General features: G+C 50.9%; 1 protein-coding gene across 6 annotated transcripts in view; it reads left to right on the plus strand.

Moving 5' to 3' along the window:
- The window catches only part of NFASC (neurofascin), a 188,030-nt gene that overhangs the window by 105,703 nt on the left and 56,109 nt on the right, over positions 1 to 26,218 (plus strand). For 3 of the 6 annotated variants that reach the window (XM_029230365.1, XM_029230363.1, XM_029230364.1), the window contains exons 3-8: positions 7,547 to 7,717; positions 14,449 to 14,554; positions 16,272 to 16,468; positions 16,932 to 17,054; positions 20,370 to 20,540; positions 25,059 to 25,109. In XM_029230365.1, the coding sequence (XP_029086198.1) occupies positions 7,627 to 7,717; positions 14,449 to 14,554; positions 16,272 to 16,468; positions 16,932 to 17,054; positions 20,370 to 20,540; positions 25,059 to 25,109 (739 nt within the window). In that variant the 5' untranslated portion in view covers positions 7,547 to 7,626. Of the gene's footprint in view, positions 1 to 7,546; positions 7,718 to 13,811; positions 13,830 to 14,448; positions 14,555 to 16,271; positions 16,469 to 16,931; positions 17,055 to 20,369; positions 20,541 to 25,058; positions 25,110 to 26,218 lie in introns of all 6 variants that reach the window. The other 3 variants (XM_029230361.1, XM_029230362.1, XM_029230366.1) reach the window with 3 other exon arrangements.

The following is a 26,218-nucleotide window of genomic DNA, read 5'->3' on the forward strand; positions in this document are numbered from 1 at the left end:
GGTGTCACCTGCGCTGAGCCTGAAAGATAACAGAAAGTTGAGTGAAAGAGCAGAAAAGGCAGACTAGGAAAAGAGAGTAATTTATGTAAAGTTAGTGTGAAAATAAATGCCACCCAAATGAGAACAAGTAGAGGCTATTTGGAGTGAGCTATAGCAAGGGAGTCAGCCACCATCAATTGCTTTGGCAGAGACTTAAAGGCAGAGAGGGGAGAGGACAGGTTTTTAGTGAAAGAAAGGGAAGACTTCCTGTATGCTCAGACTGACATGGGCACCTGGAGGCGGGCTAAGTAGAAGCAGGCATCCCATGTGATTGGTCTGAGAAGCATATTTGTCTTTCCCTGGTTGGTCTTGAGTTGGAAATACTGGTAAAAAATATCTGACAGCCTGTAGTCACTGCCCGAGTCCTGACCACTCTGGGCTGTCTGCTGCAGAGGCTGTGGGCCAGGCTCCTGCTGTCGTAGATGGTGTGGCCGTCGTCTGTGCGGTCCTCTCTCAGTGGGTGGATGAGCGAGCAAGGACTATTCATGGAACTAGGAATAATTCAGTATAACTGGGGGTGAGTGGAGGAGCGGCGGATGAGACGGGGCAGGTATGCAAGGGCCTGATCAGGGAGGGCTTTCGAAGTACGTTTTATTTTAAGAGAGACATAAAGGACAGAAGCAGCTGGGGTGGGGATGGACACAAGTTGACCAGGGGTGTCAGGGATTGTGAGGCTGTCCCGAGAAGGCACCCCAGGCCTCAGTGAGGAGATGCTAGCCACGGGAAGCCAGACGGTTTCCAGTGCAGTGCTGCGGCCCCAGCCTGGTGCGCTGTTCCTCACGCCTGCACCTGGCTGTTGCACTCACATGTTTTTGCCACTGGGCACAGGGTTTCTGCATTTGGGAAGTTAGGCTGTTGCACAGGGGTTTTCAGTTCTTTGTTTTACTAACAGAATCCTTTCTTGAAACAAAACCTTATGCAAAAGCCCAATGTAAAACAAGGACTGTGAAGCAGCTAGCCACCCACCCTCCCCCTCGGAGAGGGCCTGAGGCACTTCCAAAGAAGCCACCCAGCTTCTCTGGACCCATCGTAAACACCCAGCACTAAAAGATTCTTGCAGAATTTTTCAGCTCTGCCCTCACCACCGGGAATAAAACTTTGTGTGATGAAGTTTCTGGGTTTGGAAGCTGAGGGGATGGCCTTGCCCCAGAGGATACAGCGCCTCCTACAAGGTCTCCCTGCTTCCAGTGTTGTCGATCTACATTCCACCCTCCACACAGCAGAGTGGTCTTTACAAACAAATCTTATCGGGTCGATTCACCACTTAGAACCCTACAATAGTTTCCTGACATGCTTAGAATATATTTTCATTCCTTACTTTGGCCTTCAGCCCTCTGGGAGTATACTCTTGTCTCCCTCTCCAACTATGACTTGTTCTGTTCCCCACGTACCCTCCAAGCTCCAGTCACACCGGCTTCTTTCAGTTTCTTGCATGTCCCCATCTGCTTCCTGCCACTGGGCCTTTGCACAGGCAGTTCTATCTGCCTGGAATGTTTTTCTGACCCATCTTTACAAGGTTGGCTCCTTATTGCCGTTTATATCTTGGTCAAATGTCACATTTTCACAGAGACCTTCCTTGACCATTCACTTTCTTTTATCACATCACCATCACTGTAGTTTCTTTTTTCTTTTTTTTAATAGACTTCAATTTTTAGAGCACTTTTAGATTCACAGCAAAATTGAGCAGAGGGTACAGAGAGTTCCCATATGCCTCCTGCCCCCACACATGCACAGCCACCCCTGTGTCATCACCATTCCCACCAGAGTGGTACACTTGTTACAACTGATGAACCTACAATGACACATCGTTATCACCCAAAGTCCACAGTTTGCAATAGGGTTTACTCCTGGTATTGTACATTCTATGAGTTTTGACAAATTATAATGATACCATTAGAGTATCATACAGAGTAGTTTCATTGCCCTAAAAATCCTCTGTGCACCACCTATTCATCCCTCCTTCCCTCCAACCCCTGATCTTTTTATTGTCTCCATAGTTTTGCCTTTTCCAGAATGTTCCATAGTTAGAATCATACAGTAGGTAGCTTTTTCAGATTGGTTTCTTTCACTTACTAATAGGCATTTAAGTTTCTTCCATGTCTTTTCAAGGCTTGATAGCTCATTTCCTTTTAGTGCTAAAAAAATATTCCATTGTCTGGATGGACCAGTTTATTTATCTATTCACCTACTGAAGGACAACTTGGGTGCTTCCAAATTTGGCAATTATGGAAAAGGCTACTGTAAACGTTGTGTGCAGGTCAGATTGTGTTTCCTTCTTTGCACTTACTGCTGCCTGATTTTGTTGTTGTTGTTGCTGTTCAACGTTTATTTCCTGTCTTCCCCACTGAGACGTAGGCTCTGCAAGAGTAGAGAAAGCTCAGCTCTTGTCCCTGTATATTCTCTAGACTGGCGCCTGCCACCAGGTCTGGTAAGTGAACGAATGGCCGGCTGACTGCTGGCCAAAAGTCCAAGGCGGGTTCTGCTGCAGGGGCCGTGGTGCTGCCGACTGAGGCGTGTCTCCGCGCAAGCCTGTCTTTTCTCCCCATCACTTCAGATGTGTTGTGAACACCGGTGCAGCTTGCTCAGAATGGGGCTGCGGGAATGCGGGGAGCTCCTGACGGCAACAGCTTGTGGGAGCTGTGGGCCTCTCATCCATCTGCCAGGGACAGCTTGTGGAATCAACACCAGGGGCCCCCCAGTCTGGGGAAAGAAAGCAAACCAGGACCCAGAAGAAAGGAAAAATAGAAAAGCACCCTGATTGCGGTTGGATAAGTAGTATTGCTCCTTGGAGCTGTTGCTGGTGGTGTCCTGGAGATAGTTCAAAGCCCGATGGATAGCACTAGCTAACATTTCTTGAGCTTGTGCCCCCATGCTTTGTTAAGTGTTTTATATAGGATTTGGGGTATCAAGTCACAGTGGCAGCCCTCTGGAATAGGTGCTTCTATTATATGCATTTTTCAGATGAGAAATACAAAGCTCCAAAGTTTCAGTACTTGCCCATGATCCCCCCCTTGTAAGTGGGGAGCGGCTTCAAACCCAGGTGGTTTTGCTGCATGGCCAATGCTCTTGAACTCACCCGAGAGAGGCTGTCATGTCTGCTGTCCCCCCCAGTGGCTGATCGTCACTCAACTCACGTGGGCTTTCCCGGGCCCCATCTTAGATATTTTGAATTCAAATCTCCCACAGGGCTTGCAAATTTAAAGTCCTTGAGTTCAAGAAGGACTAAGTGTGTGAAGCACCCCCATGTAAGATAACAGAGGCTCTAAGGGCATTCAAATTTAAAAAAATGTTTTAATCTGCAGGCTTGATTTGACACCCTACCTAGAAGTTTGAGGGTCCAAGAATTTGTGTATTTAAAGAGTACCCAGGGGGGCTTCCCTGGTGGCGCGGTGGTTGAGAGTCCGCCTGCCGATGCAGGGGACGTGGGTTCGTGCCCCGGTCCGGGAAGATCCCACAGGCCGCGGAGCGGCTGGGCCCGTGAGCCATGGCCGCTGAGCCTGCGCGTCCGGAGCCTGTGCTCTGCAACGGGAAAGGCCACAGCAGTGAGAGGCCCGCGTACCGCAAAAAAAATAAATAAAATAAAGAGTACCCAGGTAATCCTGATAAGCATCCAGTTTCCCTCCTGTGGGGGCACATTGTCAGGGACACACCTGACCAAATGCCACATGGATTCTTTATGAAAAGCAGTGAGCTCAGCACATCACATGCAGAACACTTCATATTCAGGTGACTCTTCTCTTTTTCTTTTCTTTCTTCTTCTTCTTCTTTTTTTTTTGGCTTTTCTTTTCACGCAGTGGGTTGGGTGCGGGCGCCTCAGATACACAAGCACTGAATGAATCATACGCTCTAGCTCATAGCACACCACCAGTCCACACAAGATCTCTCCTTTGGTTTTATTTATTTTTGTTCTCTTCCTCACTCCCCATGCAGCAGGCCCCCCTTCAATGTATTTTATAGCCTTACAGTTCACCTCTTACCTGTTTGATTCGATATAAGAGGATCCTTCAGGTACATCATAGTGGTAGTGTGTGTGGGTGGTGTGTTTCATTTCCATGAATGGTTTTGTACGATGGCTGTGGATTATTCTTCCTTGCATCTCAGAGAAGCATCTGCCTCTCTGGAGCTTCCTCCCATTTGATCCTTCTTTTGCCCCCACGGAGCTAAACAGAAAAATTCCACGCCCTCTTCCGACTTTCCAAGACAGTCATCACCACCCCCTCTTCTGCAGCCTCTATCTGCCCCCTCAAGGATATGGGATTTTCCTTATTCCTCCACGGGATGCTGCACAGTTAGACAGCATTTCCCTTGAAGAGCCCTGACAACTCCACCCCCAAGCCCCGCCCCCGGCCGGATGGTCTGCTTCTCCTCTCCCAGCGATAACCTGCAATTTGTTTATTCATTTATTCTTTGATGGACATTTGGGCTCGTTCCACCTCTCAGCTATTGTGAATGATGCTGCTATGAACATGTGTGTACATGTACTTGTTTGAGTCCCTGTTTTTAATTCTTTAGGACATATACCTAAGAGCAGAAATACGGGCTCATATGGTAATTCTTTGCTTAATTTTTTGAGGTACTGCCAAACTATACATTTCTTTTTTTAAGTTGCAACTTTGCTTAGGACCTGTCATGCATATTGAGAGACAGGGAAATAGGATGGAAAAACCCTGAGCTAGGAATCAGGAGACCTGGGTTCTTTTCCTAGCTTTGCCACTAACCTGCACAGTGACCCTGAGCACATCACTTCCCCTTTCTCCGCTCTTGTTTCCTCATCTGAGAAGTAAGGGGATTGCATAAAGCTACATGCTCTTTAAATTATCTTCCTTTTTAAAGATTTTATTGGAAAAATTGGATTCCAGGAGAAGAGAGAGAATTGTCAAACAGCTAAACGTGATTATTTCTCTGTTCTTTTCCTGCTGTGTTTTTAAATTGTGAGTTAAAGACACCCCAGATAATTGGACTTTCTTCTTGCCAGTGTGTATCTAGTTAATGAATAGCTTCTGGCTTCCCGTTTCCATCAAGATTCCCAGAATAAGATATCCTTCTCTTTCCCATCACTTCCTACCACTTGGCAGCTCCTGAACAAAACATGGCGGTCATGGAGCCAAGACTGGAGCCATCCCCACTGTCCTCCTGGAAGGAAAGCTGAACCTCCCCCCGGTGCTGGTTCCCTCAGCACTAAGGTTTCAGTTGGATAACCTGAGTCTAGTCTTTGGAAATGCAGGAGCCATGGAGAGGCATTAGCAGACTCTTTTTGAGACAGTGTGAGGATCATCTTAGGAGAAAGAACCAAAGACCTGCTGTGATGCCTTCCAGCCAGACAGTCCCCCCCTTGGGAGATTTTCTACTTTCTTAACTCTCTTACAGCTGGATGGTTCCCTGGCCAGAGAGCAGTGCCTGTGTAGGGAGGGAATTTTGTCCTCCACTGATTGGAAGCCTTCGCAGTTTGCTGCCCAGGTCCAAAGCCTGTGTTCTCCTGCGCCACCTGGTGGTTTTGTGGGGAAACAGGTTTAAAACATGTGATCCAAGTGGTTTATTATTTTATTTGCTCATTTTTCATCCATCCATCACATGGTTTTGAGTGCCTGCTATGTTTTAGGCACTATGCTGTATTCCAGGAATAACAAGACGAGGCACCTTCCCTTACAGTACCTTCCTTTCTATAGGGGGTACAGACTAGTGACTTTTAGAGTACTTTTAGAATACAAAGTGACAAGTGCTATAATAGGGGGTCATGAGTGGTGTTCAGGAGCGCAGACAAGGGGGCACATAAGTCATACTTAGCATAGCCTAATGAGAGAAGGCAGGTGCAAAGAGTGTTCTAGACAGAAGTTAATCTGTGCAGAAGTCAGCACAACAGAGCATTATGCACTGAAAGACCTGGTAGAAGACAGACACAGAACACAAGGGGATGGTGATAAGAAATGACCTTGCGGACGGGGCTGCATCATGCAGGGCTTCTGAGCCATTTCACGGGCTTCAGCTTCCACTTTGGAGCAGCAGTGAGCTAGTGAATTTGACTAGGGGAGTGGCATATTTATACTTGCATTTGAGGAGTAAGCACTCTGGTTGTGGATGGAGAATGAACCAGAGAGGCAAGAGTAGAAGTGGGGAGAGACCACTTAGGAAGTTGTTGCAGTAATTGGCGTGAAACAGTGGTGCCCAAAACCAAGGAGGAAGCAATGGGAAAGGAGACCAGCAGATGGAGTCCAGAAATACACATGAGGTTGGAGGCTGGTATTGGGCCCAGCTTCCAGGAAAGAAATTGCTGAAATCTGAATCAGCATCCTCTAGTTTGCTCACATCCCGGCACAGGGCATGCCTTACACCCTCAGTCTGGAAAGCTGCGAGACGGTGGGGTTGTACAGGTGATAGAGGCTTCGTTTTGCTGCCAAATTGTTTTAAACAATGTGTCCATTTGCTAGATGGCTGTTGGTCCAGCAAAGCTGGAGGAATTGTGGGGAAACTGCCTGCCACTGTCCTCTTTGCTTTCTTTGGCCCCATGGTAGGTAGAACAGCAAAACGGAACAGTTTTTACAAATCGGTGTTTCCGAGCCTCGGGCAGTTTTATAGCTCAGTATCTGAGCCTCAGCTTAGGCCATGCTTGCTCTTCTCTCTCAGGACAAGGGGAAAAGGGTTTGTCTCTCAAGGACCTGTTCCAGGCTCCTTGGACAGCCATTTTTAACCCTTACCCCTGTAAGCCCTGGAATGATGTCTGGTGCTTGAGGATGTGAGCATCGTGCTGTCATAAATGCTGCTTATTCAACCAACCTTCCTGGAGCCTCCTGTCCTGGGCCCTCATCTCAGCACTGCCTTTATCTCTTAAGGGACAACATCAGGGACCACCGCCAAATATTTAGCTGCACAAAGTATTAGCAGAAATCATTCATTTACAAAAAGTCTTTGGGGCAGCCAAGTTTTCACTTACCAAACTTCTGGCCCACAGTGCGCTCCCGTCCCCCTCTCTCTGGGTCAAAGGACAGCACTGTGATCTTGTCTCTGTGCTGCTACCCCAGACACACTCGGCCTCGGGTCCACTCATCACACGTGGTTCATAGAGGCTGTGAGATTGGCGCATTTCCTGCTGGCTCAGCGCGTGGCACCTTCTAGGCGCTGGACCTAGGAGCCGGTGTTTGTTTTCATGACTGCTCTATGCCGAGTTGCCCTTCCTTCTAGAATACTGGTTCTCAACAGGGGGTGGTTTTGCCCTCCAGGGGACAGTGGTCAATGTCTAGAGATGTTTTTTGATTGGAGGCAGGAGTGAGCTCTACTGGCATCTAGTGGGTAGAGGCCAGGGATGCTGCTCAACATGCTACAATACCCAAGACAGTTCCCCACACAAAGAATCACTGGGTCCCCAAAGTCAATAGTGCAAGGTTAAGAAACCCTGTGTTAGAACATAGGTCTATAACCAAGGGGACCCTTGAGTCCTCGAGGCCCCGTAGGATTGCTGGAGCAAACCAGGAGTTCAAGAAAAACTCACCTGTCATCACATTTCTTTCCACAGCTGAGCTCTGTCCGGGAGGCCCAGTTACAGCGGCTGGAGGCTGTGGGCCAGGGAGCAGGGAGCGAGGCCCAGTGCTCAGGATGGCCAGGCAGCAGCCACCGCCCTGGGTCCACACAGCCTTCCTCTTCTGCCTGCTCAGCCTCACCGGGGCCATCGAGATTCCTATGGATCGTGAGTCCTGCGCTGTCCTCTTCTATTCTCCTGATTTGTGGCAGAGGGATTGGAGGGTAGGGAAGGTCAGGGGAGAGTGAAGACCATTCAAAGAAGTTTGGGGATGGGAAAGCAGTGGCTTCTGGATTCAGAGCTGGGTTTCCCTCCAAAGAATCGATGCAGGTAGCCTCATAGTTGGGGACCTGAGACCTTGAGTCGCAGTGCCGTCTCTCAGGGCCATGGCTGCGAGGATGGCTGCCTGGAGCCTGCTGAGTGGGACCAGAGCCGGCAGAGTTTGGAAGTCGGAGTGTCACTGGGAAGTTCTTCCCTCCACACCCCTCCCTCGGCCCTCCGTCGTCTTGACTTACCTATCGAAGTGGAGTTTCCAGGGGCCGAGCGTGGTGGACAGCTCTTATTTGCCTTTCTCATATGTCCAGGTCCTCTTGACTGAAGTGATGAGGAGGACAGATGGCCTGGGAGGGTTGAGAAGGAGATTACTTTTGCAAAAGACTGTGACTAAATGAGACATTAAAATAGAGCCCCATTATAATGTCACCGTGGGAGAACCAGGCATGGATTCCTTCTGTTTCTTTTCAACTTTCCCATGGTAAAGTTGAAAAGTAAAATCCATGGCATCTGTTCACCATGGTGGGGGAATTATTCGGCCATCAGGATCATAAAGTAAAGCTTAAAATGCTGATCTAACAGCCATGTCTCCAGCAACCGTATCTGGTGTTGCATTCGTAAATGGCCCATTGACTGGCAGCCATGCTCCTTGGCTCTGCATTTAGTTGTGTACCACCTTTGCCACAATTCTGACACTTCTGCCAGAAAGTCTTGGCATCCCGGTGCTATGATGTAGACATACCACCTCTGTCCCCTGTTCCCTGCTTCTAGGAATAGATGGGGCCCACGTGATGCCAGCGATGACTTGGGCTCTCTCCAGGTGACAGGTGTCTGGGGAGGGGTGAGAGAGTGATATAGCCTCCAAGAAGTCCCCACTGAGCTCTCCAAAACCAGCCCCTGGGGCCTGGAATTAGCACAGCTTGGAGAAGAGTTGCAGGTACCTCTGCTCCCCGTCCCCAACTTCGCCAGTAATAGTTGCTCAGAGCAGTGGGTGCTTCTGGACGGAGAAGGCCAGGAGAAACTCTCAGTTGGACCCTGAGTAAGATGGACAAGGTCCCTACTGCCCTCCCTATGGCCCCAACGTGTGTATGTGTGTACCTGTGTACGTGTGTGTGTGCGCGCGCGCACTCGCACGCACGCACTTAGGGAGGGAGGGAGAGGGGAGTTGTAAAGGGGACTGTTCCCATGGAGACCGTCTGCGCTGCTGGCTCAAGGATAGTTTCTCATTAACAGTCCCAGGCAGATAGCCTAACAAGAAGCATGATAAGGCCTCGTCCTTGGAGAGGAGAGGGGCTGCAGAGGAAATTGCGTTATGAAGGAAGTGGTGAAGGCTCATTCCTCTTCTGCCGCTTCTCCTCACTCACTCACCTGCCACTTTGATCCCCGGGGCTGGTGGGTGAGGGGTTCCTGCAAGGTGAACCTGTAAACAGATGGCTTTGATGTCTGTGTTAGGAATCTGGAGTCCTAAAGCTCAGCTGTGCCCCGGGCAGGACCCCCGCAGTCAGTCTCTCCAGAGCACCGCCTGTGGGCCAGAGAGCTGCCAGGACCCTGAGGAGGGTCTGCAGGACCCCTTCCCATGTGTTCACGGGAACTCAGGTCCCTACTTGCTCAAGGTCACACAGCAAACGGGTGATGGACTCATGGAAAGAACCCAGGCCTCTTGGATCCCTGGTCTGGCACGACATGCCACACCCCTACCTCTGGTAATCTGCCCCCTTTTAGCTCCTCTTGGAGCCCCCATTATTCTCCCTGGAACAGCAGCTGCCGTGTGCTTAATAGAGAGCTAAGAGCTTTCCAGGCATCATCTCCCATGATTGTCACAGCGAATCCATGAAGTAGGTATTATCCTTAGCTGACAGGTTAGACATCTGAGGAGCAGAGAAACAAAGCTGTTTTCTCCTGCTCATAGTGGCGGGGCCAGTGTTCCTCTGAATGAAGAGGTGAGTCCTTCTGCAAAGCCACTCCCAGTGCCCTGGGCTGTGCACTCCTGCTGCCGCTGCTGGAGCCTGCCTCATACATACTTGTGCCTCCCTGGTTGCTGCAGGCACAGTGGCCGTGGCGACGTCTCCAGACTGAGTCTACAAAAGCTGAATGCAAGGCAAGAGCGAGGCAAGCCCTTCAGAGAATACCCGGTTGCCATGGGAAGAAGTCCTCTTCAGCCAGGATTTTCCCTCCCCCTGGGCCCAGGATAGACGCCCCCCAGATTATCTGAGCCCATCCTTCCATCTCACCCTGGGCTGAGCCCCAGTGGAATGGGCTGGGGAAAGATCGGGCTTTCTCCCCTCCACCCCCAGCTTTATTGAGATATTATTGACATATATGTCAATTTAAGGTGTACAGCTCGATGATTTGATGCACATATACAGTAGGAAATGGTCACCAGAATAGGGTGAGTTAACACATCCATCTCCTCACATAATTACCTTTTTGTGTGTGTGGTGATAACTTTGAAGATCTCTCATAACAATTTACAAGTATATAGTACAGTACAGTTAATTATAGTTGCCATGCTGTACATGAGATCCTCAGAACGTATCCATCTTGTAGCTGAAAGTTTGTGCCCTTTGGCCAGCATCCCCCTACTTCCCCCACCCCCGGCCCCTGGCAACCACCATCCTACTCCCTATTTCTTTCAGTTTGACTTTTTTAGATTCTACATATAAGTGAGAACACACAGCATTTGTCTTTCTCTGTCTGACTTATTTTCACTTAGCATAATGACCTCAGGGTCCGTCCATGTTGTTGCAAAAGGCAGGAGAGGTACCTGCACCCCCATGTTCATGCAGCATTGCTCACAGTAGCCAACGGGAACCACCTCAGATCAGGCACTCGTAACTTTCTCTGTGTGTTGGCTGGAAGGGACTGAGGGGCTCAGGCCAGAGGCTCCCCGGCCCGGCGTGCCCTCCACTCGCTTCCCCTTTGCGAGGGCGTCGTCTGTGCCTTAAGGACCAGGGCGCTGCTTCTGCCCTGGGGAGATTGGGTGCAGCAGGCTTCCTGGAACGGACCCCCGGGCCGAGGCACAATCCTTCATTGAACACTCGGCCTCCCGTTCCCACTGCTCTGCCAGCCGAGTCACATGTACCCCAACTCTCACCACCCCGAGCAGAACAGCATGACCTTTGGAAAAAGCAAAGGGTTGCCCCGTCCACCGGAGTGATTTTGCCAGAAAAGTGAGTCTGCTGGCAGCTTGCCCCTCCGTCTCTCTCCCCACATCAAAGAACTCGGCATTTTTCTCCTAGGAACCCACAGAGGAGGGCCCTGGGGTAGGAGAAACACTTCCCCCTCACTGTCATCCCGGGCAGTGAGGCTGCAGGACACCTCAGCAAAGCACACACACATACACACACACTCCATTCTCCAAGGGATGACTGCTTTGGTGGTAGATATCAGAGCCAGGGAAAGAAAAGTGGTTCATGAATAAAGAAACCTTGCAGACTGGGCAGGCATCGGCCTCACCCCCCGCAGAGACCATTGGAAGACTTTTCCTCCCCCTTGGAAGTCAAAAGAGCAAATTCATTCTCCACTTGACATCGTCATCCAGCAACTTCCATAGAAGGAGAGAGGGCAAGTGGTGTGACACGGGGGGCAAGGGCGTTCCCGGGACTAGATGGGTCGCCTTTGTCCCTAGGCAGGCTGTCCTCGCTGTCTTCTCCCTGTGGCGGCATGTCCTCTGGGTTGATTGTGTCCCTGTAATAAACCCCTTGGTAGCACCATGGTGGCTGCACATGTCATTGCCTCTTTAGGCAAGTAGTTTCTCAGGAGGCCCCCGGCCTGACTTCAGTGTGGGGCTGGGGACAGCATCCTGAGCGTCTCCCCTCCCCCAAGCTCTGTCCAAAGTGTCAAGGAGAACAGAGTGCCAAGACCCTACCAGACTAGCTCATCTCTCCGGCCAAGGATGGATTTGCAAAAAGAGCTCTCGACCAGCAGTGGGAGAGCTGATTCTCATTCCTATTCTGCAGCAAACTTCCTATGTGACCTTAACTGAGTGACTTCCCTTCCAAGAACCTGAGATTCCCTGGGCAACGTCTAGGGCTGTTTCCATTGAACTGGCCTTTATATAAAAGAGGCTGGAAGCCCATGTGGGCAAAGCAGATCCTTTGTCAGGCTTTCCATCCAGGGTGAGGCCAGAGTCCTCAAATGGATAGGAGGACCCAAGAGACATCAACTGTGTCTTGAGTTGAAGAACCCAGGGGTCTGGGCTGGTTGTCAAAGGAGTAGGTCAGGTGTCAGCCCTGCTGCTCCGGACAATGGTCCCTTACCCCCAGCTCCCCCTCCCTGCCCAGCCCCACTGATTTTCCAGAATTACCTTTCTTGGGCCGTGGCAGGGGAATCATAGATGGGTGAAGATGCTGCAGTGGGGTGCTCCACAGAGCCTGTGTTCAGAAACCACAGATTTCTGCTCTTCCCCTGGACTTTTCTTTTCCTTTTTGTTTCCTGCCAGGGCTGCCCCAGGCACATGGTAAAGCAGATAAAATTTCTCTTCAGTGCCCGAACAGGCCACACAACCCTGGCCCAATGAAAGAATTGTTTTGAACCTCTCCATAAGCCTTACTCTCAACACTTTCACTTCCTGATAGCATGTGTAGCAGGGCCCTCATCCCTGCTACCCTCCGTCTCCCCTCTCTGTCTCCCTTCTCTCTCCTGTGGCTCCTGTTGCATCTCTTGGTCCCGTCTTAACTCTGCCTTCTCCAGGCCGCCCCCTCTCTGAGCCCCTAAACTCCCCTTGCATAGCTCACTGCGGTCAAGTCAGAAAGCTTTGAGGTCACCGTGGCTCAGCCTTCCGCCAGGAAGCGATCACTCGGAAAAGGTCAGCTCACAACACCGGCAGTGTCTGACATCCCCACCAGCGTGAAATAAGAATGGCATAAAGTAATATAATCATGTAATAATATATTATATAATTGTAAGGGGAAAAGTTATAGCAACACATGTTCTCTTTTCTGCAGACAAATTTTAACCAAGCCCTTCTCCCCCCCCAAGAGTATACCCTCTAAAACCTCTGAAACCTTGCTATTCAAAGTGTGGTCCACAGACCACCAGCACCGGCATCACCTGGCTGCTTGTCAAAAAGGCAGAAGCTCAGACCCCGCCCAGACCTACTGAGTCAGAACCTGCATTTTAACCAGACCCCCCTGCAAGGTGATTCTCATGCTTCTCAAAGTGTGAGAAGCCCAAACCCCAAACATGCGCACACCTGTACATGATCACATGCACATCTCAGGTGAGCGCCGGGGGAAGTTTGTGCCACCCGCCTCTTTACCCTCTTTGTAAAAAGCACAGAAAGGAGCGGTGGGCTCTGCTTCATCCCCAGAGTCTTTCAGAAGCAGAGTTTCCATAGAACAATGTACTTCTGCCATGAGCAGACGACAGTAATTCATCCGTCCCTCGAGTTTTCCAAAGGATGGCAAAGGAGGAGACCATGAGGAGAGAAGGTGCTTTCAGGTGTGAAAGAGAAGAAGGTGTAGAGGGAGGAGTGAGGCCTGTGGACCTGGCTGGGCCCTCGGGCTTCCCCCTGTAGCGGTGGTTCAGATCCACTCCTTCCCTGGTGCCCCCAGCCTCACCCTTGCACCCTTGGCTAAGGAACCCGCTTTTCTCGGGGGCATCTGGAGATGACAGGCTGCATCTTCGGACCCCAGCCTCTTCTGAGCAACATTGCCACTCCTGATGGGAGACATCCCTGGAGACGTCATCGTTTGGTCAGAAGGTGGTCATTCTGCTCAACTGCGCAGTCTGGTCTCCTGGGGGAGGCATCACCTTCTCCGTGAAGCACTTGCCGGGTCTGTCCCCACCCCTGTTTGGCTATTCATGGAGTTCCGCAGCTGGGAGGAGACAGCCCCGCACACTGCCCTCCCCAGGCCTGCCTCACCCTCTCCCTGTATGCTGGGGTGTGAGGCCACCTGGGCGATCAGTCGTGTCCGACCACAGATAACCGATAACCGTTGTCTTCTTTTCTCCCCCCTCACAATGCTAACCCATCGGGAACTAACAGCAAGCATTCAGAATGAGCGTAAGTCCCCTGGGTGCCTGTCTGCACTTGTGCCTCCGGGAGTTAGGAGGGCAGCAAGGAGGGGCGGGAAAAGGCCAGGGCGGAGATCCCTGGAGAACTTTGGAGTCCGGGACTGGGAATGAGAGGAGCTGGCTCTTTAGCTGCAGACAAGTAAGTCCCTGGGAGGGCTTCTGGGGACTGAAGCGTCTTTCAGCTCCAGCCTCACCACAGTTTGGCCAACTGTTGATCCTCCAGGGCTCAGAAGGTTCTGGAAATGGCCGCTAGGTTCTGGAAATCGAGCAGCTTTTGGTTCCTTTATTCATTCAACAAACATTTGTCAAGAACTGTTGTACGCCAGGCATTGTACTAAGCACTGGAGTACAAGAATGAGTAAAACAAAAGCCTGGCCTTCAGTTTCTCACAACGATATTATGAGATCTTAAAGGGATTCTTCTTATGCTTAGTCCTTGACACACACCCCCTTTCCTGCAGCCCCGTTTAAGGAGCTGGGTCTCTGTTCACCGCCCCCCCCCCCCCCGCTTGCCTGCTTGTCTGTGTGGCTCCGGAAGCTCTTAATTTCAGCCGTTCCCCAAGGGCAGGTCCCTGCAGCCCTGACTGCCCACTGTGTGTGCTGTTGCAGTGTCCCAGCCCCCAACCATCACCAAGCAGTCAGTGAAGGAGCACATCGTGGATCCCCGTGATAACATCTTGATTGAGTGTGAAGCAAAAGGGAACCCTGCCCCCAGGTGAGTGTACTGGCAGGTAAATCCAAGCTGGGTGGAGGGGAAGGGGCCTGCGAACAGGGCATTTAAACCGTCCCCTTCCCCCTGGATCTGATGGTAGTTGAAGCAGCTGAGAAATTAACTGTATCCATTCAAAGAGTGTCCATTAGGCACCCACAAGGTAGAAGGTACAATCTGGATAGCCAGGAAATTGAGATGATGAGGGCGCTGGGGGCCAGGAAACTCAACTGGCTTAAGTTCACACCACAAAGCCAGGACTAGGTATTAAGTTTTCCGACTTTGAGTCAAACATTCTTCCCACTGCCTATGTTCCCAGCATCCACCCCATGCTTAGGTTATAGGAAGTTCGCCTTCAAGCTAACTTGAGTCTTTCATTCTGAGCTCGTCTCTGCTTATTTACGTGCACAGCAGGATCACATGAGATGTCAGCAGACATGAGTTGCAAGCCTGCTGTACCGGGCTCTGTGTTAGATGTTCCTCACACTCTCTGTTCAACCACCTCACTGCCGTTTGGGGGAACGACTCATGTCCTGGTGAAGAGGCAGTAAAGTGGAGGCACAGAGATGTGAAGTACCTAATCCCAGGCCTCTGACTGCCCAGGCCAGGTTCGTTTCTACCAAGTGATAAGCATCGGTGATAAGGATGCACTACGCGTCCACCATCTTCAAAACAGCATCCACAGGCCGGAGCTTTCAGGAGCCTCATGCTGGATTCAGACCCAGACGTGACAGGCCCCCACGTAGAGTGTGTCTGTCAGCAGGAGAAATGAGGCGAGTGGAGCCTGCCTCAGGTGTGTGGCGTCCTGCTTCTGCCTCCCTCCCCGGTGTGCCTGAGATGGTGTGGCCCAGAGCTGTGAGCCCGGGAGCAAGCAGGGCCTCTCTTGCCCATGACGGGAGAAGCAGGAGTCACCCTGAAAAGTCAGGCAGGGCACTGGTGACCTTGCTTCTGAGGTTTGGTCTTTCTTCCACGGTCCTTCGCAGGAACAATGACCCTGAGACACTGAGCAGCCACTATTGCTCCTGCTTCTTTTACTTAAGTCCTGGGCAGCTGCAGACACACGTCCCCCCAGGAGAAGCAGAGGGATGTTCTAGTCTCTCCACCCCGGGGCTCAGTTTTATTAAGGCTGCCCTTTCTTTCAAAATTGCTCCTCCCGAAATGTACAGCCACCGTTTTATAATCTGCATCCACTGAGCAGCGGCATAGGTAACCCGGGCCATTTCGATTATCAAGTAAAAGACACAGGAGGAACAGGGCCGGCCCTCGCTGATGTGTTCTGGTCAGGGGGAATAGGAATTTGGGTTTGCATTCCTAGTCGGAGGTTGGGAGTGCTTGGGGGTGGAAGTAGCAGCTGACTCTGGATTTTAAAAACTCAAAATTGCTGCCTACTCCTCTAAAGAGCACAGTACCCCAGGGGCTACTTGGTATCTATCACTTAGAGCCATGACTCCCAGCCTGGGTTGGGTAAAACTACTAATGTCAGGGACCTGCCCCAGGGGTTCACCTGGGTGGGACCCGGGTCCTGGCATTTTATCAGGCATTCTAGCAGGTCCTGCTACTCAGCCAGGGCTGGGACCCATTGGTCTGGAGGAACAGTTATGGGCCTGAGTCAGAGTCTAGGGCCCTGAGATTCTGACCTGGAGCTCAGAGCCTGGAGCCCACCCTGCTACTCTTCGCTGTCCCTGCCCACCCCCCTCCAACCCACCCCCTTCATTGTCCACAGCTTCCACTGGACTCGCAACAGTAGGTTCTTCAACATCGCCAAGGACCCCCGGGTGTCGATGAGGAGGAGGTCTGGTACCCTGGTGATCGACTTCCGCAGTGGCGGGCGGCCAGAGGAGTATGAGGGGGAATACCAGTGTTTTGCCCGCAACAAGTTTGGCACGGCCCTGTCCAATAGGATCCGCCTGCAGGTGTCCAGTGAGTGCATGGGGCGGGCCCAGGATGCCCTGGGTCAGTGGAGGGCAGGGCATGGAGGGTCATTCCAGAAGGGTTGCCCCACCCTTGTCCTGCAGGTACCTTGGTGCCCCACGTGTCCTGCTTGCTTTTCTGCCTCTGAGCAGGGGTTCACCTCCCCCAACTCAAAAAGATTCCTTGGAAAAGAAGTTTCCAAACCGGTCGTGAACAACTTCACTGGCCACTCCAGGCGCAGGGCGGGGAAGGAGAAGAGGCTTTAGGGATGTGCATCCATTCAGTCAGATGAAATAGGCCTCTCCCGCCCCTCAAGGGCTGCGCCTCGCTTGGACTCACAGGCCCCGTTCCTCTCTCATGCCTCCCATTTCCTCCTCTCTTTGCCCTCCTTGCGTGCCATCCTCTAACCCTGCTCCTTGCCCCAGGCCAGCCATCACCCTCATCACATCCTCCTTTGTCTGTTTCTCCCTAGAATCTCCTCTGTGGCCCAAGGAAAACCTAGACCCTGTCGTCGTTCAAGAAGGTGCTCCCTTGACGCTCCAGTGCAACCCCCCACCTGGACTTCCGTCCCCAGTCATCTTCTGGATGAGCAGCTGTAAGTCTTGGGGGCCTGCTGTTTTATTTCTCTTTTAACCTTAGGGAGTGTTAAATGGGGAGGGGTCTTCCCAAGGCTAGACGACCTTGACTTGTGAGAAGCAGATATAAGGTGGCCATGTGGCAGAGGACACTGGCTTTGCAGAGAGAGGTTGCTAGGGCTCACTTTTTAGCCTGGCTGCTATTAGCTGTGTGATCTTGAACAAGCTGCTTAACATCTCTGGGCCTCAGTTTCCTCCTCTGGAAAAAATAGGCCTGGTAATCGTACTTATCTAATAGAATTATTGTAAGGATAAATGAGTTAATACATCCAAAGTGCTTAGAACAGGGCCAGACACACAATAAGTGCTCAGTAATATTTGTGAGGATTAAAAAGAGGAAGAGCAAAAGGAATGGGATGGAGGAGAAACTGGTTTTCAGTCGGCCAATTGAACGCAGGTTGAAACCAAGCCTCCTCTTTCAGTCTTTGGTGCGTCTGGATTTACTCTGATTCACTCTTCTTGTAGGACAGAAGCGGGATTCAGGAATGAAACTTCTGATAAAGGAGTGATGGGGAGACAGGATGTTTGGAGTCGGGGACAGAGTACATCATTCAGAGCTTGTCCTGGCTCAGTTTTGGACAGAGGCTCACTTAACTGCTCTGGACCAATGTTTATTCCTGTGTTTTCAGTCAAATAAAGGGAGAGGGCATCATGAAGATGGATAGAAGACTGCTATCTATCTGAGCATCACCCTGGCTTCCTTCCTCCCTCCCTCCCTTCCTGAATACCTCCCATCCCCTCCTTCCCCTCCTCCTTCCCTATCTATCCATCCTTTCATCAATCTATAGATACTCCTCCCTGTCACCCATCATTCTCTCCATCCCTGAATTTCTTTTTTAATATTTATTTTATTTATTTGGCTGCGCCGGGTCTTAGTTTTGCGGCATGTGGGCTCTAGTTTCCTGACCAGGGATCGAACCTGGGTCCCCTGCACTGGGAGTGTGGAGTCCTAGCCACTGGACCACCAGGGAAGTCCCCATCTCTGAATTCTTATTAGCCTGCTTCCGAAAGAGGCTGCTTTCAATTGTTTTGCGAGGTGAGGATGGCTTTGTGCTCGATCATTGTCCCTGCCTTGCCTCATCACCGTGAGTATATGTGGGCGACAGGCTGGAGGGTTGGTTTGTTAGCTAACAGTTCAGACTCTCCTCTCATCCCCCACCATCACACCAAGTTGTGTCCGTGCTACCTCCTGAGCAAATCTCATGGGCCTCCTCTTTCCATCCTCTCTAGCATCTACCCAGCACAGGCCACCGTCGGCTTTTCCCTGGGTTAAAGTAGTCACCTGTACCTGGTCTCCCCTGTCTTTCTAAAAATGTAAAACTGATTCATTCATGCTCAGAGTCCTTCATTGCCTCCTCATCACTTCCCATAAAGTCCAGACCCCTTTCCCTGGCACACGGCTCCTGATGTGGTCCCCTCTGACTCTCCAGCCCTTCCCCTACCCCCTGCCTCTCCCCACCCCCACTCCCCTGCTCAGGCTGTGGATTCTTAGCTTTAGCACACACTGTTCCTGCTGCTTAGAAACCACTTAGGTCCTTTCCCTTCTGCCTGGTAAATGTCATGCAGCCTTCAAGTGTCAGCTCAAACCCCAGAGTGGACTGGGTGCTCCTTCTCTCAGCTCATCCGCTTCTCATCTGGGGCTTCCCACGCACCACACTGCATTGCATTTATCTGCTGTCTCTTCTACTAGACCGAAGGTGCTTTGAGGGTAGGAACTGTCTTTCTTTTTTTTTTTTTTTTTTTTTTTTTTTGCGGCACACGGGCCTCTCACTGTCGTGGCCTCTCCCGTTGCGGAGCACAGGCTCCGGACGCACAGGCTCAGCGACCATGGCTCACGGGCCCAGCCGCTCCGCAGCACGTGGGATCTTCCCGGATCGGGGCACAAACCCGTGTCGCCTGCATCGGCAGGCAGACTCTCAACCACTGCGCCACCAGGGAAGCCCGGAACTGTCTTTCTTATCTCTCTGTCTTTCAGCAGTGCCTAGCACAGTGCCTGACGCCTACAGTAAATCTTTGATAAATGAATTGAAAAGCTCAGCAGCCCATCATTGGAAAGTTGGCATCATTAACCTTTAAGAAATGCTTTAAGAAATGGTGACTTGATAAACAACAAGGTCCTACTGTATAGCACAGGGAACTATATTCAATACCTTATAATAACGTATAATGGAAAAAGAATCTGACAAAGTATTTTATATATATATATATATATATATATATATAAATAAACGGAATCACTTTGCTGTATACCTGAAAGTAGCACAACATTGTAAAATAAATAAATAAATAAAATAGAGCCACTTTTCAAGAGAAAAAAAAAAAGAAATGGTGACTTGAGAAACAATCATCAGGGATGAGAATGAGATACCTGTGAGTAGTCAGCCTTATTAAGTATATTTTTTTTAAACCTAACAGCCTAGAAACCTGATCATTTGAGTTTACAGATGCAGTGCTTGAAAGAAACGTAGATTATGTTGTCAGCATTCTCAGCCGCTCCTGTGATGTCATTAATTCTAAAAAGCACACATTTTCATATTTGAACATCTCTAAAATTGGAAGGTGTCCTAACACTGTTGGTATGCATCATTGATTGGTATACCTCTTACAATTATAATTGGTGGTGCTTTTTTCTTTCTTGGGGATGAGTAGACGTTTAAAAAATAAAACAGGTGAACTTGACTCCCAGTTTGGGGAGCATCTGAAGGATTGTGTTTCCTCCCTCTGGCCTCGGAGCCAGTCAGATCTTTTGTGGCATGAATAGGAGATAGAAAAGCATGGTCACGGAGCATGAGCATGGTGGGCAGGCAGGGCTGAATCGAAATCCTACTCCCCTCTCACCGCTTTCGCAACCCAGATCATGTTAAATCCTCTGCTTTCTTATCCTTAAAATGGGAATAAGCCCTGCCTCAGAGTTGAAAGGATTAAATCAAATAATGTCAAGCCCCCAGCCCCCACCTGGCCCTCTGTAGGTGCTCAATTGCCAGAACTATGATGATTTTTGTTTTGTTTTTTTTTTTTGCGGTACGCGGGCCTCTCACCGTTGTGGCCTCTCCCGTTGCAGAGCACAGACTCCGGACGCGCAGGCTCAGCGACCATGGCTCACGGGCCCAGCCGCTCCGCGGCATGTGGGATCTTCCCAGACCGGGGCATGAACCCGTGTCCCCTGCATTGGCAGGCAGACTCTCAACCACTGCGCCACCAGGGAAGCCCTATGATGATTTTTATTACTGTTATCGTTACTGCTAACCTCCCACTGTACCTCTGCTTCCTTATAGCCATGGAGCCCATCACCCAAGACAAGCGTGTCTCCCAGGGCCATAACGGAGACCTGTATTTCTCTAATGTGATGCTGCAGGACATGCAGACGGACTACAGCTGCAATGCCCGCTTCCACTTCACCCACACCATCCAGCAGAAGAACCCATTCAACCTCAAAGTCCTTACCAGTAAGTGCAGGCCCCTGCCCGGGGCTGGGAGCTGGGGGCTGGGGGCAGCAGCCCGCTGAGCCCAAGTGGCCCCTGGCACCTGGGTCTGGGAAGAGCCTTGTCCCCAATCTTGACCTAGAAATCCTTGCAGCTCATTGTGCCTGAGTGACTTTAGCTGCTGTTCAGCCACATCTCTTGATTCTGGAGCCTTGAGTTAAACTTGGTCCTACTCCACACCAGCACTTCTCAAATTTTGGTGGAATCAGAATCACCTGGCGGGCTTCCATGGTGGCGCAGTGGTTGAGAATCTGCCTGCCAACGCAGGGGACACGGGTTCGAGCCCTGGTCTGGGAAGATCCCACATGCCGCGGAGCAACTGGGCCCATGAGCCACAATTACTGAGCCTGAGCATCTGGAGCCTGTGTTCCGCAACAACAGAGGCCGCGATAGTGAGAGGCCCGCGCACCGCGATTAAGAGTGGCCCCCGCTTGCCACAACTAGAGAAAGCCCTCGCCCAGAAACGAAGACCCAACACAGCCATAAATAAATAAATAGTTAAAAAAAAAAAAAAGAATCACCTGGCAAACTTGGCACCCGTACCTAAGCCTAGCCCACTCCTGCCCGGCAGTCCGGGGCCTCTTTGGTCTTCATTAGTTCTCCAGGTGTCTAGGGACACACCACAATTTGAGAAGTACTACTATAAGTGGTCATCCACCACGCTCTCATGCAGCCAGCTTGATTATTTCTAGTCCTTGTTTGGTGATCTTTATTTCTAGAATGAAGCAACAGTATGGAATATCCAAATTAGTGAGTACAGCAAAATGAATTGTGTTTGATTCTGTAATAAGTATATGCTGGACCATGCGGAGTCGCTGTGTTTAAAAGTTGCAGGTTTATCTTTTAGTTTTATTTGTTTTCAGTTTTATTCCCTGATTCTGTTTGGCTGGTATCAGAGTGAATCAGCATTTCCTGACCCATTTTAGCATGGTGACCCTCCACCAGGAGAGAAAGAAGACAGTCAGGTCAGAGACACACTTTTTTTGCCAGGTGCCAGCCGGCCTGGAGCTTTGGCTGCAAAATCCTCAGCCTGCTCAGGACACTGAAAGTGGCTGTGTTGGTTTATACCATGGATTTGTAACTTGCCTTCTGAAGAAAAGCCCCCCATAGACCTTCGTCTGTCTGACCCAGCTCTGAGTGTTGTTTTCAATGCCAGGGGCAGAGGCGGTCATGGGGGAGGCCAGGCAGAGGGCCCCACGTGGGCAAGGGCAGTTACCGCAGGTCGAAGGAAAGAGCTGAGCCCTGGCTTCCCGGAGCGCCCCCCGGAAGTGGGTGGGTGGTTGACGACGCCTCCTGGGTGGGCGCAGGCGGCGGGAGAGAGGCGCGGGTGAGCTCGCCCCTCGGTCAGGACAGGTGGGCTCTTCTCTCCCCACCAGTCCCTGCTGGTGATGGGAACCCCTGGTGCTGAGAGTCAGCCCTGCCCCACGCTCCGTCTCCACCGCAGCATGGAGGGGGACCCACAAGAAGCAGCGTCCCTTCCATTCCCCTTCTCCTGTTGTGGTCCTTTTCTTTCTTCCTTTCTCTTCATGTTCTTCCCTTTTCTTTATCACTTCCTTCTTCACTGTTTCGCCTCCCTCTTTCTTTCTCTCTTCTTTTCCCCTCTCATCTTTCTCTCTTTGAACCCCGTTTCACCCTCCTCTAATTCTCCCCTCTCCTGCCTGTACAGCTCCCCACACACTGCTCTGAGTTGCTCGTGCTCTGGTAGCCAACACGATGGCCAGCAACCCAGGGACAAGCCCCCCTTGTTCCTGGCAGGCTCGCCCAGCTCCGATCCACTTGCTACCTGTTCCCTGGTTTTCTTATTCCGGACCCAGGCCCAGAGAGGACCCCTGCAAAGAAAGTTGGGTTGTCTGAGGTGTCGCCTCAGTGCAGGGGCGATCGCCTGCCAGCTGGCTGAGCTGGGGAAGACAGTGTGGTCTGCCCAGGACCTCAGAGGGGCCTCCGGAGCCAGGACAGAGCAGGCAGCCTTGGGCAGTGGGAGAGACAGGAGTATGAAGAGCAAGATGCTCCCTGGATAGCCTTCAGTGCCATCACCTTGAAGTCTGCCTGCTGTTTGGGGACTGAGTCAGGTGACCATCTGCAGTCCTGAGCAGAGGCCCTCACTGTTACACGGGGTAGAAGCAGGGAGATAGAGGTGGGGAAGAGCCTTCCTCTGTGGAATTAAGCAGCTGGAGATTTCAACAACATTTACAAGTTGAACTTTCCAGAAACATCCTTTTCCCTACCAGAGGAGGTAAGGGATGTTTGTTTCTGCTTCATTTCTGGGTCCCCTACTCCACTGAAATCGCTTTCCCCCAAATGCTGAGAAACCCCCCGGGTGATGGGAACAGAACCCTGTAGGCTTCCTGGAGTTCTCCCAAGGGCAGCTTTGGCTGGGAGCAAGTTCTGGGCATCCGAGCCAGCCCAGAATTGGGCACAGTTCCTTAAAATAACTCAGTTGTGCTCTCTCTGCTTTCCTGCCTGGAAAGGACACAAGCTTTTTCTTGTACCTTCAGAACCAGGTCTGGGGGTGGGAGACAAAACAGACAAGTTGGGACAGCTTCAAAGACTGTTCTCACCAGGGTTTTCTTTCACAGTCTGCCCATTGGGGAAGAAATACATCTCATCACAGCCCAGTTTTTATTACCTGCATTAAAGGAAGAAGAGAAAGGGATCTAATACCAAATACTGGGCAATATAAAGTCATTTTAAAATTTTGTTTTGGGATGCAGTCAAAGACGAACAGTGAAGTCGGAGTAACAAAGAGATGCGTGTCCCACTTTGTCCACACCACACAGGCACCGGGTGCCTCCTGGGGACAAGAGGCAGCCGTGGTGAGGGAGGAGGGATGGCCCTGAGGCGAACGGTGGAGCGCTAACCCTGCTTCCTTCTAATGTCTGTCGTCTCAGGGACCTTCTTAAAGGAGTCAGAAAGTCTCCCTAAATCTCTCAGATGTGCTCCAGAATCCACAAGCCAAGAGGTCAATCCTGAGCTTGGTCACTTCTGTTTCACCTGGTGGCCCTGGGAGCATGAAGCAAGGGCCCTTTCACCTGTGTGTGCCCTGTCCTCCCCAGGAGGGGAACATTACCACCCAAGGCCAGTCGCTGCCCCTCCCGCCCCTTTGCCACCCTGTCTCTTCTTTCCACTGCAGATCAGTTCCCACCTTTAACTCCAGATAAACCCAAGCCAACTTCCCAAACGCAGGCTAGGTCTTTTACAACTCGCTCCATTTTAAAGGATGGCTCTGAATAACGAAACTCCTTCTAGCAGGTGTTAAGCAAATTTGGGATGCAGTGCAATGCGGGTCCCAGAAGAGAGCTCGCATTGCCTCCCTGGCATGAGTTGTAACAGGATTTGATCTGTCTTCAAATATGCAAATGTTCTGGCAGCACCTCTCCCCCCTCAGGCAGCTGGGCTCAGTCCAGGCTTCTCAGGGCCGTCTGCTTGGCTTCCAGTCGGCTGTTCCACTCCCCACCCCCTGTTGGTACTGTCAAAACTTGAACCCAGTAGCTGGAAGGGGACAGTGATAGGAGAATGAAAATCTACTTAAGGATGTTGGCATGATGGTGCCCTATTCCAGAACGCCTTTTTCACTGAGGATGAAATGCCCGGAGGTTTTAATTATGTAACATTGGAGCCCACTGATGTTGTTCCTTAAGGAATGGCTTCATCCCAAGCTAGTCTAGAGAGCTCTGAACCTCCGTCTTAGTCAGCAGGCCTTTCCCTGTTCTAAATGTAGAACTCACAGCTCACACTCTCTCCCCTGTCCCAGGCTGCCTTTCTAATCCTAAAATCTGAACCTCAGCCCGGCCGTCCCCACCTCCCTGGACCACTCCTCACCTCCTCAGAAGGAGGCCATTCTGCCAACAGGCACATCTTGGAGACCAGGGCGGTGCCCACCTGGACAGGTTGGGGGGTGTTTGTTGCTGGTCAGCACATGATTGCTGGACAATGCCAAGGGTCTCTGTGTCCCACTCTGTTGATGATCTGTTTCTCTCTGTCTTGTCCCCTCATTTACCTCCCACCCCTTGCAAGTTAACTTCTGCTCAGGTAGGGTTTTGCTCTTGCCCCAGGGCTCACTAACACTCCTTTCTCTTCAGCGACCCCAGGAGCTGGCCTGATCCAGAGTCCTGGGAACTGAGGATTTTGGTGGGAAAGAGTTGTTCCAATTGCTGCGGGATACCACTAATTCTTATCTCATTTGTTTGAAAACATAGTAGGACCAAGCAATTAAAGGTCAAGCCTAATTTCTTTATTAAAAAAGAAACATTATTGCCTTCTTTTGCAGGATTTAACCTTTTCTTCCCTTTCGGGGGCTGTTTTGTGTTGCTTGTTCTTCACCAAGCCCATTTCCTTTCCAAATATGCTGTGTGTTTCCTTTGCAAAAGACCACTGGTGCTCCCTGGTTGTTTTGTGGCTTTGCATTTCTGTTGTTCTCTCCCGTTTATGCCTCCATGACCTCTCCGTGGTCCCTGTTTGCTCACCCTCTTTTGTTTATTGCAGACCACCCCTATAATGACTCGTCCTTAAGAAACCACCCTGACATGTACAGTGGTGAGTCGCCGTGGTAACCTTGGGAGTAACCTTGCCGGTCCTAACCCCAGTTTGCCTAACTTGACTGATACCATGCCATTAACTCACTCTGGGTACCGAGTCTGACAGTTGGCCAGGTCAGGATACCAAGGCGCCACCTCCAGAGCGCTGCTCACGGGGAGGAAGGTGGCCAGCGTGGGAGGGGAGGTGCGAGCTCTTCGAATGTGCCAGCCTCCAGTCTGAGTTCTGGACAAGTTGGTCAAGCCAGGGTAGGACTTCAAAAGAGCTTCTTGGAGGGTTCAGTAGAAACTTAGGAATCAGTGGTGGATGGATGGAGAATACCTGAGGATAGGGAGTTCCCGCAGTCAGGAGGAAAGGGGAGGTCTCGTTTCTATCAGTGGTTTGAAGAACACAGAAAGCTTTGTAGTGTGTGCTTAGCTAGCTCTTAAGCGTCTGGATATGATTTGCCTGCATTGGCCTCTAGCCTTAGTTACTGGGGGTACCATTTCACAGGTCCCATATCCCTTTAAAATCCATCTGGGAAATAGGAGGAAGAGTCTAGTTCTGAGTTCTCTTTCAAGGTAAGTATAAAAGAAGTTGGACCATCCACTGCAGTCTATCACCTGGGTCTCTTCCCTGCTGTGGGAGTGCATGCAAATCCAATGCCCATCCACCCACACATTTGCGAGTCATGGAACAATTTCCATGAGGCATATTTCTAACTCATCACACAACTGGTTGCTCAGGTTGATTAGTAGAGTAATTGGCTGTTTCCACACCTGAGCTACCCCCAACCATGGCTCAAGAATGTCTTGTTTTCCTTGAGCAGCCAGAGGAATCCTCATTTGCTGGCTCTGGAGAGGCAGCTGGCTCCCATCGCAGTTATGCCTCGGAAGCTGAGGCTGCGGGTCCCCAGGGCGTTCATTGTGGGCTCAAATAGATAGGAAGTGTCTGTATTGTGATGTGCTAATATAAACAATGATCGGTGTCTGGACTGGGGGGGTGGGAAGAGGGAGTGAGAGCCAGCGAGAGTGGCAAAGGCTTTAACTTGGCACCGAGCAACCAGAGCCACATTGAGATCCTGCCAAAGAGATTTACTGCCCGAGGAAGCAGGGGACCTTTGTTGGATT

This window comes from Monodon monoceros, unplaced genomic scaffold, assembly GCF_005190385.1.
Source record: "Monodon monoceros isolate NGI ecotype Baffin Bay Population unplaced genomic scaffold, NGI_Narwhal_1 Super_Scaffold_18, whole genome shotgun sequence".
NCBI lineage: Eukaryota > Metazoa > Chordata > Mammalia > Artiodactyla > Monodontidae > Monodon > Monodon monoceros.